Source organism: Choloepus didactylus (genome assembly GCF_015220235.1).
Source record: "Choloepus didactylus isolate mChoDid1 chromosome Y unlocalized genomic scaffold, mChoDid1.pri SUPER_Y_unloc1, whole genome shotgun sequence".
In the NCBI taxonomy this organism is placed as follows: Eukaryota; Metazoa; Chordata; class Mammalia; order Pilosa; family Megalonychidae; genus Choloepus; species Choloepus didactylus.
The window spans coordinates 1,861,233-1,872,626 of record NW_023637624.1 but is presented as its reverse complement, the minus strand read 5'-3'; the positions used below and the strand labels follow the sequence as shown (position 1 = coordinate 1,872,626).

At 54.8% G+C, this 11,394-nt stretch overlaps 2 protein-coding genes across 2 annotated transcripts; one reads left to right on the top strand and one right to left on the bottom strand.

The window, feature by feature from the left end:
• The first annotated feature begins 445 nt into the window (after positions 1-445).
• Positions 446-4,537, top strand: LOC119525879 (prickle planar cell polarity protein 3-like). The gene is given in 7 exon segments (XM_037824676.1): positions 446-571; positions 907-1,044; positions 1,698-1,901; positions 1,993-2,179; positions 3,034-3,333; positions 3,929-4,395; positions 4,397-4,537. Coding segments are annotated over 7 exon segments (1,563 nt in total).
• An 805-nt stretch (positions 4,538-5,342) lies between these two features.
• PLP2 (proteolipid protein 2) lies at positions 5,343-7,705 on the bottom strand. Its single transcript, XM_037824700.1, is given in 5 exon segments — positions 5,343-5,526; positions 6,096-6,191; positions 6,319-6,380; positions 6,383-6,440; positions 7,501-7,705. Coding segments are annotated over 5 exon segments (465 nt in total). The 5' UTR covers positions 7,597-7,705; the 3' UTR covers positions 5,343-5,373.
• Positions 7,706-11,394: the final 3,689 nt, after the last annotated feature.

Here is an 11,394-nt window from a genome sequence, read left to right as displayed (position 1 = left end):
TACCTGTGGGTCAACTTGAATGGGGACTGGGGCCTGAACAATGATTTTAACAGTGTGGGTATCATCAATGACCTTGACAGGAACAGCTTTGGAGGAGGGGTGGGAGTGAAAGCCTGATGGAAGTGGAACCAAAAGAGAATGGGAGGAAAGGAAGTGGAAGCAGCAAGTACAAACAACTCTTTTGAGGAATTCTGTAAAGGGAAAGGAAAAAATGGGACAGCAGCTGGAGGGAGAAGTGGGGTCAGGCCATGAGGGAACTCTCGGCAGGTTTGGGAGCTGATGGAAATGAACTGGCCTGGAGGGGAAACTAATCGTGTAGGAAGGAGAGGTGGGGGGAGTCAGTAGATGATCCCTTCTGATGACTTTAATTTTCTCAAAGTAGAGACCCACCATCCTTCTGCATCTCACCTCACCCCTAGTCTCAATTGTTTTTTCCCCATCCCTCATGTCTTCCCAGGTATACCAATTTTTCAGCTGCCTCCCAGAGGACAAGGTCCCCTATGTCAACAGCCCCGGAGAGAAATGTAGGATCAAGCAGCTGCTGCACCAGCTCCCCCCACACGACAGTGAGGTGAGGACAGAGAAGAGTGAAAGGGCATCTCAGGCAGGGGGCATGGCCTTGGCAAATGCAGGGGAGCTGGGAAGAAATGGGCAAGATCTGAAGAGGACCAGGTAAGCTGATCTGAGGTGAAAGGTGTGAACCAGCAGGGGCAAACAGGGGCTACTCCTTGGCAAAACCATAGTTGGGCCTTGGAATGAGAGGTAAGGATTGGGTATTTCAGACAGGAGGTACCTTCTAAATATCTACAAGTAGACTTTTTGGGGATGGATGAAGTTTGGAAGAGAGTGGGGGCAAGCATCAAGGAAGGAGCTCGGAAGACGCCCCTCCCTTCCCCTAACTCCCAGGCACAATACTGCACAGCGCTGGATGAGGAGGAGAAAAAAGAACTCAGGGCCTTCAGCCAGCAGCAGAAGCGTGAAAATCTGGGTCATGGCACTGTGTGCATCTTCCCCGTAACCATCACTGGGGCCATCTGTGAGGAGGTAAGCCACGGCGGGCCTTGCGCAGTGAGCAGTGCCTATGCTCCAAGTTCTGGGGTGCAGCTCTCTCGGGCCCTGGGGAGACTTAGGCCTCGTTGCCTGTCTTTAAGGCTCACTCTGGTGGACAGGGTCTGTCCCTCAGATCCCAATCTTGGGCAAGGAATGTCTCTAAGTCCACCTTGGTGAGTAGGCCATCTTTGGGGCCCCCAGTATGTGAAAGCTGTCCCTCAGATCCCACTGTTGGACAAGGTCTGTCTCTAAAGAGGTCCTAGAGGGTGGAACCTCCTCTATGGTTTCCTCTTCTCCACGCAGTGGTTGTGGATGTGTGCTGTCTCTGTGGCCCTCTTGTGGTCAGGAGTTGTCTTCAAGAACCCACCCATAGAGCCCCATAGTAGGAGGAATTTGTCCCCAAGCTTCCCCCACCCCACCCCAGTTGGGAAAATGCTGTCCTCAGATTCTACACTTAGAAGATATCTGTTGCTAAATTCCCTGTGGATGGAGACTATGTCAGTGGGCCCCCACCCCCACCCCGCATACTGGGCATGGCCTGTATCAAAGCTACCCCATGAGCAGGCCAGTTACAAAGACCCTCCTTGAGGAAAGCCCAGTGTGGCCCTTGGTGATGGTGGTGCCAGTGTCTGTCTGTCATTTGGCAGTGCGGGAAGCAGATTGGAGGCGGGGACATCGCAGTGTTTGCCAGCCGCACAGGCCTGGGCGCCTGCTGGCACCCACAGTGCTTTGTGTGTACCACCTGCCGGGAGCTGCTCGTGGACCTCATCTACTTCTACCACACTGGCAAGGTCTACTATGGCCGCCACCATGCCGAACGCCTGCGCCCGCGCTGCCAGGCCTGTGATGAGGTACATGCCTCCCTTTCCCAGGCTGGGAGTGGAGAGGGATGGGGCCAGGGGCAGGCCCTTCTGACCGCCACAGATGGTCTGCATCCCCCAGATCATCTTCTCCCCTGAGTGTACAGAGGCCGAGGGCCGGCACTGGCACATGGGTCACTTCTGCTGCTTCAAGTGTGAAGCATTGCCAGGAGGCCAGCGCTATGTCATGCATCAGAGCCGCCCCCACTGCTGCGCCTGCTACGAGGCCCGCCACACTGAGTACTGTGATGGCTGTGGGGAGCACATCGGTGGGTGAATATGAGACTGGGAAGAGGGAAGGATGGGTAGACAGCTGGGCCACAGCAACCCGCCCCCACCAGGATTCCTCCTGCCCTCCAGACCCCACCCCCATTATACCCTATATTCTATGTCTAGCGCCAGCACTGCAGGCCCACACCCTCACTCTCACCCCCAGCATCCCCCTGCCTCCGTTATGCATATTATGCCATGCATTCTAAACCCCACCTAACCAATACTAGGCTACTACTGCACATCTGGGCCCACCTCCAGAGTGCTCTCTAATTCCCTGCTCACCAGGCCACATCCTACCCTCAGCCCAGTCCCTGCAACCCTGAGCTGTGCCCTATTCTCCAGGACTCTCAACCGGCAGCCTAGGCTAGGCCCTACCTTCAAAGCCACACCCTACCCTCTAAAACCCACTCCTTTACCACCAAGGCCATGCCCTCCCTTCTAAGCCCTACCTCCAGCACCCAAACCTCATTCTCGAGGTCCAGTCTTTCACCCACCTTTCACCTGAAGTCACCCTTAATTTCTAAGTCTGGACCATGTCAGATTTCAATGCCCACCCCCATTTAGGGCTAGCCCTCTGGGAGAGGCATCCTGGGAAAGAAAGGGAGGAGAGGGGAAAACATTTACCAGCCAGTCTCCAGGAGACAAGGAGGACGGGGAACGCTGGGGCCAGGGCCAAACCTCGGTTTTCCTGCATTCTCCCACCCCCCCTTCCGGAGAGATGTGTGTGCGTATCCTGGGGCACCCGGTCTCAGATTCTCCACCTCTTCCCGGGGAGGGCCCCATTCAGGAGGGGTGGAGGTGGAACCCGGGAGCTCTGCCTCAGTTTTCCCCCTCACGTCGGTCTCCGCAGGCCTGGACCAAGGCCAGATGGCTTACGAGGGCCAGCATTGGCACGCCTCGGACCGCTGCTTCTGCTGCAGTCGCTGCGGGCGAGCCCTGCTGGGCCGCCCTTTCCTGCCGCGCGGTGGCCTGATCTTCTGCTCGCGCGCCTGCAGCCTCGGGCCGAAGCCCGCCGCTACCCGAACTAGCCATCGCAGCTGGAGCGCGGGCACCATCTCGGCGCCTCTAGCAGCCTCGGTGGCCTCTTTCTCAGCTGCCGAGGGAGCGTCCGAGACCGCCACCGAAGTAACCAGCCCGGAGCCAGCGCCTAGTGAGCACCCTCGGGCCCAGCCCAGCCCAGGGCACGCCCCTGCCTCAAAACCTGCCTTTCCGCTTGTCTCGCCCACGCCCTTCACCTAATGTGCCTGACCCCGCCCCCAACTCAGCCGAGTTTTCAGCCCCAAATGCGCCCACTTCGTGAGCCCTGGTTCCGTCCCCTTCTGTAAAGGGCCCACCCCCTACCTCAATTTGTTCCTTCTGGACCCCTAGCTCCTCTTCCTTTCTTCAGCCCTTGACCTTTCACCCTCTGATCCCAGGCACCGCCCTCACACTGTCATAAAACTTGTCTATTCCAACCTATGCCCCATACTCTTCCCACTGGAGCCACGCCCCCATTCTCTGATCCCGCCCAACATAGAATCCAGTCCTGCTCCTCCTGCGTTCTTACTTCCAATCTCAGCCTACACCATGCCTCTTACTTCCCGGACCCCCAACTCCCTACCCCTCTCCGACCCCTGCCTCCACTTTCCCAGCCCTGATGGGGGAAGGGGAGAAGACAAGGCCCTTCCACAGGCCTCCCCACAGGAAGGGAGCGGGCTGGAGTGCTGGGGCAGACACATGGAGTCAATCCATCTCTCCCTTTCCAGCCATTGGCCCCGAAGAGCCCGCCCCCTTTCTGAGAGGGGCCCCTCACCACCACTCTATGCCCGAGCTGGGGCTCCGCAACACCCCTGAACCACCCCCCGGGTCCCCCGACCACCCGGATCCGCATCCCGAAGATGGTGCCTTCGGCCGCCAGAGCACTCCGCGAGTCAGCTTCCGAGACCCTCTGGTGTCTGAGGGAGGCCCCCGGCAGACCCTGAGCGTACCCCCAGCCCAGCGCCGGAGGCCACGCAGTCCCCCGCCCTGGGCCCCCAGCCGTCGCCGCCGTCAGCCCCCCCCCCACCATCACCACCACCACCACCACCACCACCGCCGCCATCCCGGCAGACGTCGCCACCATCAATGTCACTCGGGTTCCGGGTCTAACTCGGAATCTTGCTCCAGCTCTCCCTCCAGCCCCAGTTCTGAGTCCTCAGAAGACGATGGCTTCTTCCTAGGGGAACGCATCCCACCGCCCCCCGCACCTGCGCCGGCCCGTGTCAACTCAGGACCCTGCAACAAAGACCTCCAACTCCCCACCCCCTTCACTCCCCAGGGACCCGCGCCCAGGGATGCCTCGCCAGGCCCGAGACAAGAACTGCATCGTGGCTTGAAGGTAAGGAAATCCTTGTGGCCTCCATTCTCCAGTCAGTGTTGATGGTGACCCCCAAACCTGAGTCACAGATCCCCTTCCTCCCTCCCTCCTTTGTCTGTTTGTGTTATTGAAAAGTATAATTTAATATTTGTTGTCAAACAGACCTGGCTTCTTTGCCTCCTTGTTCCAGATGCCCCCTCCCCCCAAATTATTTCCCTGGCATGATGCTTGAGTTTATCCACCTTTCATCAAAGGATTAATTTATTCATTATCATATTTTCTAGCCCTCTGTTTATTATTTATTCCTCCATAGAACCACCCCCACACCAAGGAGGTTATTTGGAGAGGGTCAAAACCTAGGGCCTGGAGTTCTGAAACCTGAGGCACCCTCCCCATTCAGTTTATGGCTTAGGTGGGGCATGGTTGAGGCAGAACTGGTTCCTCCTTTTGGATACTGCAGAAGGAAGGGCGACCTAAGCACAGGCAGAAATGTGGCCACACCCAGGAGGGTCGATTGGCAGGCCAGAAGACAAATTCTCCTGAGAAAGGCACTTTTACCTCTTTAGGGGTCTGGGAGATAGCTGGGAATGTTGGGGGGGGGCAGGGAGGGTTTATTGCGATGGAGGAGTTATTTGCAGGTTGCAGAGAGAAATGAGGGGAGTTCTCCTACACGGAACCATCTGCTGGGTCTGCAGGGTAAAGAAAAGAGAGAAAGCATTGGCCAGATCCATATGCCCATTTTGCAGACAAGAAAACTGAAGCCTGTGAAAGGATAGGCCAAAGCCATAAGTACCAAAAAAGATAAAGTTAGCATTCATGCCCTTGGGAGAGCCCTTTCCTTCCCTCTTTACCCCCTCAACATACCCCTATCTTCTCTTCTTTGCCTCCCCCACACCCAGGCACATACATACACTTACCAGTAGGGGCTGCTGTATGTCTTTGCTGCCGCATGGGGAAGGTGATATAGGCATCACAGCCAAAGAGGGCCACAGCAGTTAGGCCCAGTACCTGTGGATGGCAGGTGATGGAGTGAGGGTGGTTGGATTAGGCTGGTCACCTACTCAGCCTCTTACTCACTTGTATCCACCACCTTCAGTGCCTCCTGCAGGGATGACAAATCAAGTCCCAGGTTGGGAAGTCAAAGAACCCCCTGGGAACTGCCAGGAGACTAGACTCTACCCCCACCCTCCCTCCTCCCAGTACCTCCCAGCACAGGGCAACCACACTAAGGCCCCACATGTGAAAGGGGTGCTATTCACACTGTATATTTAGAAACAAAGTCCCAGCAGATGGTAGCCTAGTGTGTTGACTGAGGGGCCACCTGTTCGTACTTCCCACAAAGGTCCCTGGGCTGGACAAGGGACAGCTCTTGATGGCAATTGCTAATCTTGGGAGGGAACTGGGAATGCAAAACCAGGGTCTGGGCCAGACTTTTTTGCAGCATGAACACTGAGGCCCCAAGGGCCAGCCTGATGGGCCAGGGGTCACACACTTTCCACCAAAAGCAGAGGCAGAAAAGACCCTTGCATCCTTGAGACCCTCTCCCTGTGCTTTGGAGTTGCTGCCAAGGCCCTTACCCCAGTGATGATTTTGGAGTGGTTTCCTTTGCTGACGAGAACAACAATAGAGGTGATCAGGTAGAGGATGGTGGCTATGAGAGTTCAGAAAAAGTCCTGTGAAGTGTGGGGAGAAGGAGAGGAGGAGGAAGTCAGCACCCAGAGATACCCCCCCACCCCGCAGGACAAAGTCCCAGGTGCTCTAGCTCCTCCCCAGCCTCCTCATTGTCAGCCCCCTTCTCACACTCCAGGGCCAGTAGACGACAAAGAAGATAGAAGCGAGGATCATCTCAACCACCGACAGGAGGAGTACCCTTCGTAGCCGTAGGAGGCACTGTAGCAGATCAGAATCATCAGGCACAGTATCTGCAGGGATCAAGGGAAAGGGGGAGTCCATCAGCTCCCAAAGCTAAAGAGACTGGTTTAAACTGAAGGTCTCAAACGCAGATGCCTCCCGGGGCTGGAAAGATGACGAATAGTAAGAGCACACTGCTTACTGTGCTCCAAGCATTAGTCTAAGAGCTTTCCAAGTATTATATCCCTTAATCAACACACCCACCTAATGAGGTGGGTATTATTATTAGTGCCTTTATTTTAGAGATGAGAAAACTGAGACACAGAGAGGTTAAGTGACTTGCTCAGGGTCACCCAGCTAGTGAGGGGTAGAATTGGGTGCCTAAGGTTCCTTCCTTATCTCTTCTAGGACAGGGGCGACTACAGGGAGGAGCACTCCCATGTGTTTTTGGAGCGCGGCCAGAGCCAGCCGCGGGACCTTGAGGGGGTGGGACTTGCGGCTTCCCACAGCAACCTCTTGGGAAGCGGTGAGTGACACCCCAGGAGCAGGGCTCCGTTAAAGGCGCCGCACCCCTATTACAAGTGACTCAAAGGCGGCTCCCACTTTGGAAGCTGGAAACCCAGGCTCCTGAGCGGCCCGGAGAACTAAAGGACCTCCCACCCTGACCCCAGAAGGACAAGGAAGAGCCGGCAAAGGCCGGGGCGCTCTCCCCCCACCCCGGACTAGCGCACACAGGGCTCCGCCCCAACAGACCCCGCCCCTGGGCGCGCTGCCAGCCCGCCCGCCAGGGCCAAAGCTGCACCCCGCCCTGCCACAGGAGGCCCCCCACCCAACCTCCCCAATAGACCCCTTCGATGAGTCCGCGCGGGCTCCCCCCACGCCTCCCCCACATGAGCAGTGGACCCTTAGCCTTATCCCATGGACCAGGAGTTCCCTGCCACCTTCCCCAAACCCCACCGACTCGCCCCACGCCCCTAGTTTCAGCCCTGGGCCATGAACTCACCCACCCACGTCCCACTGCAGAGCACCCCCGGCCACGTGCCTGCCTCGCCCGTGGCCGCACGACTCCGTGTGGTCCAGCCAGCCACCCCACCCCGCCTTTGCCCACCCCGCCTGCCCCGGGACGCTCACAATCTCAAAAAACAGGAGAATTCCCTTTCGGGTGCGTGAGAAGTTGGTGCAGGCAGCCCAGCAGCCGGGGGCTGAGAGGCGCTCGGAATCCGCCATGACGTGGGTCGGTGTTCTTGGGGGTAGGGGGGATCCTGCTCGTTTGCTCGGGGGTTCGAGGACGCTGCGCGCCCAGCTTTCGTCCCCGCCGTCTGGCAGGGAAGGGGCCTCCCCCCCGGGCGAAGGAGGGAGTGAATCACTGCGCGCAACGAAGCGGGCGGGGCCGGAGGGGGCCGAGCCAGGTGGCTGACGCCCCGGAAGCCCCCTCGCCCAGCCCGTCGAAGATACTCCCGGCCCTGAGTACGGCCCCTCGGTGCTCTCCATCTCCGGGGCTCCGGCTCGTGAGGCTTCACAGTTTGGGGTACTAGGCGCGGTAATGGCAAGACCCGTTGCCTTTTTTAGAATACAAATGCGCCTGAGACTGCTTCAACTCAGGACTGCTGGAAAATGGCTTTAAGAGAATAACTACGTTTCCTTAGCTGGAAAAACAGAAAGGTGATTAAAGCCCGAAAGACGCGGGCCAGGTATGATTCCGGAATTCAGAATATTTCGGATTTTGGAGAGTTTTCCCTGTGCATATACAATAAATTACTTAATACTCTCATCTGGGTCCAAAGCTGCCCCATTAAAAAAATAAACAAACAAAAAACATGTTGGGATTTCTTCAACGAAAAGTGTGAATGTTCACAACGAGTGGGATAAGTCAAAACTGAAAATGGTCCCTCTTTAGGTCAGATCAGGTTTTGTAACCAAATGGTGCCAAACTTGTGGGAAAACTTGTCAGTTTCCTGAGCTTCGAGGACTTCAGAATTGTGGATAAAGGATTGTGGACCCTCGAATAAACCTCTTAGCACTGGAGGATGGACTGAGAATGCTAGTGCAAAGGCTCAGAACAGGGCCTGCTGAGCATGAAACACTCAGTAAATGGTGGTGGACCTTATCAGTAATGTCAGAGCCCGGGGGTGGGGGTGGTGTGGCCAGGGTTTGATTCTCTGTTCTGCATTCCCAGGGAAGTCCTAGATGTTCAGGTTCTGAGAGGAGGAGTTGTCAGCCCAGCTCTAAATGGGAAAGAAATGCAGTTTTATTGCTGGGGTGGTCGTAGCAAGATGAGGACGTGGTACCCAGGGTGCAAGACTGGGTGACAAGACTGATGACATTTACAGGTTGTGACACAATGAGCAAGCAACTTCTCCTAACTGGGCCTAAATGTCTGCATCTGAGACATGCACCTGGCCGACTGGAATCAGGAATTTCTAGAAGTGCTGAGGGGCATGCTCTCCAGACTGTTCATTGGTTTTATTTTCATCTCATTTGAAATGGGGAGAGTCATGGCTGGAAGGCCAGGACAGTTCAACCAAGGGCCTGCCTGTCCTCCCAGCTAACCTGGGGCCTCTAAAGCCAAGGAAGGGGCTCCCTTCTTTCAGTCCATGCTGCTTGTATTAGTTAGGATTCTCTAGGGAAACAGAATCAATGAGAGGTGTCTTGACCATCAGATTTATAAAAGTGACTGACACAACTGTAGGTATGCACGAGTCCAAATTCTGTAGAGCAGTCAGCAAATTGTCAACTCCAAGGAAGATGTCCGATGAACTCCTCAGGAAACGAACCAGCAACTTCAATGAACTCCTCAGGAAGGGAACCGGCAATTTCGATGAACTCCTCAGGAAACGCTTCACTGGGCAGCCAAAGAAGTGAAGGTCCTCTAACTGTTTCACTTATAAGTCTTCAATTGATTAATTGGATTAAATCCAGCCATTTGCAATCTCTCATGTAGAAGACACGTCCTTTGGTGAGTCATCAGTCACAGCTGCAGTCAATTGACTAATGATTTAATAAACCAGCCTATTGGTTTATTAACCAGACACAAACATCCTCGCAGCAATTGTTAGGCCAGTGTTTCCTTGACCAGACAGCTGGGTACTATCACCTGGCCAAATTGACACATGAACCTAACCATCACACTGCTGAAAAAGTGTTTGAATGGTGGAAGGGGATGGAACATAATTTTCCCAGTGCTGAGTGTGTGGTTTCCAACTCTGTGAGGACATGCCTGAATTTTTGGAACAAAACAAACATGGTTTGCCTCAGGGCCTTTGTAGTTGCTCTTTTCATTGCTGTCAGTGCCCTTCCCCTGGCTCTTCTACACCTGGCTTTTGGTCAGGTTCCAGCTCAGATGTCACATTTCCAAAAGGCCAGCAGCCCCCCATCACCCCCCATCATAACCTCCTTTTGCTATCTTCATATCTGTCTGAAATTATCTATTTTTTTTACCACTATCCATTTCCAAAACTTTTCCATAACCCCAAGTACAAACCCTGTACAATGTAAGCATCAACTCCCTATTCCTCACATTGCCACTGCCTCTGGTAGCCTGTATTCTAGTTTCAAACTCTATGCATTTTGCTCATTCTAATTCTTTCACATCAATGAGAACACACAAAATTTGTCCTTTTGCACCTGGCTTATTTCACTCAACATGATGTTTTCAAGGCTCATCCATGTTGTTGCATGTATCAGAATAATTCTGAAATTATCTTTTATTTATTGATTTTCATGTCTAGCATGTTTTTACCCCCACTAAATCAGATATGTGAAGGTAGGAGTCTATTTTTGATTCCCCAGCATCTCCCTGGTGCCTACCATAGTGTGAGTTATACAGTTGGGGCTCAATTAATATTTGTCCAATGCAAGCAAAGTTATGAAGACAGGCTTGGGAATTTGCTCTTGATTAAATCTTGCCTCGATTCCTCTCCTTGGTCAAGCTATTTACCTCCTCTGGGTAAATAGCTCACTTCCCTCCCTCTTTTGTGAAATGGACATAACAGGGTTGTTGAGCAGGATGTAAAGAGATGAAAAGAGATTGTGGGAGTAAAGATGTGGCAGGGATAAGCCTAACTGGTGGCTGGGGTTACTATTATTAGTCTCCTGGGTGTGACTGTTTTTATAGGGCTGGGACTTCGACGCCCTTTCCTGACTTCCATAGAGCCACAACTATACCAAGCTCTGAGTCAGGGGTAGTTGGAAGCCCGACACCCACCCCCACAATGTCTACACCCCTTTACCTGGCAACTCCCATCTCTCCCTGTCTAGCTCAGCGGTCACACTCTCCTCCCCAGCCCACTCTGAACTCTTGGGTCCTTTAATTTCTCTCCCCCACCCCCCCCCCACCCCATAGAGACGCGAGTTTCCCTTTCCCGCCCGACCACAGCTTCCTTGGTTGGGAGGATGGGGCTAAGTGTTCAGGATGTGGTGACAGCGGAGATGACTGGACATTTCTGGCCTTGGTAGCGCCCACTTGGGGACTAGCGGGGTTGGAGTCCTGGGCTGGTCGTATAAACCCGGACTGTGGGACTCAGTTCCCAGGGTTGAGGAGACTCTGGACCTCTCCTGAGACCGGGAACGCCCAGCATGTGGCGTGTGCACACAAGTCCGGCTGCAGCTCGTCACCATCTACGGAAAAGGTGGCCACGGCCCAAGGGTTCCAATAGCATTTTTTTTAGCCTGGCCCGCCCGGGGGCGCTGACTCACACCTTCTCAGTTCCGCCCTAAATGGGGCGCCAGGCCCCAGTCCGTGCCCTAAGGGTGGCAGTCTACGTGCCAGCGAAAGCTGGCAGACGAGCCCGGAAGTGGGAGACCGCAGGCTCTTGACGAAGGAGACCGCCCTTCTTCTAGCCACGCTATGCGGACGTTAGCTGAGGGTCGGGACGATACCGGGAGGGGGTCCGGGTATACTGGGAGAACCCCCTCCGTAATAACAGGCCCATCCTCTGCATTCCCCAACATGGCAAGCACAATTATTCTTGGGAGCCCCGCACACCTCCAAAAAAGGGAAATGAATAAACAGGGATTGGAACAGGA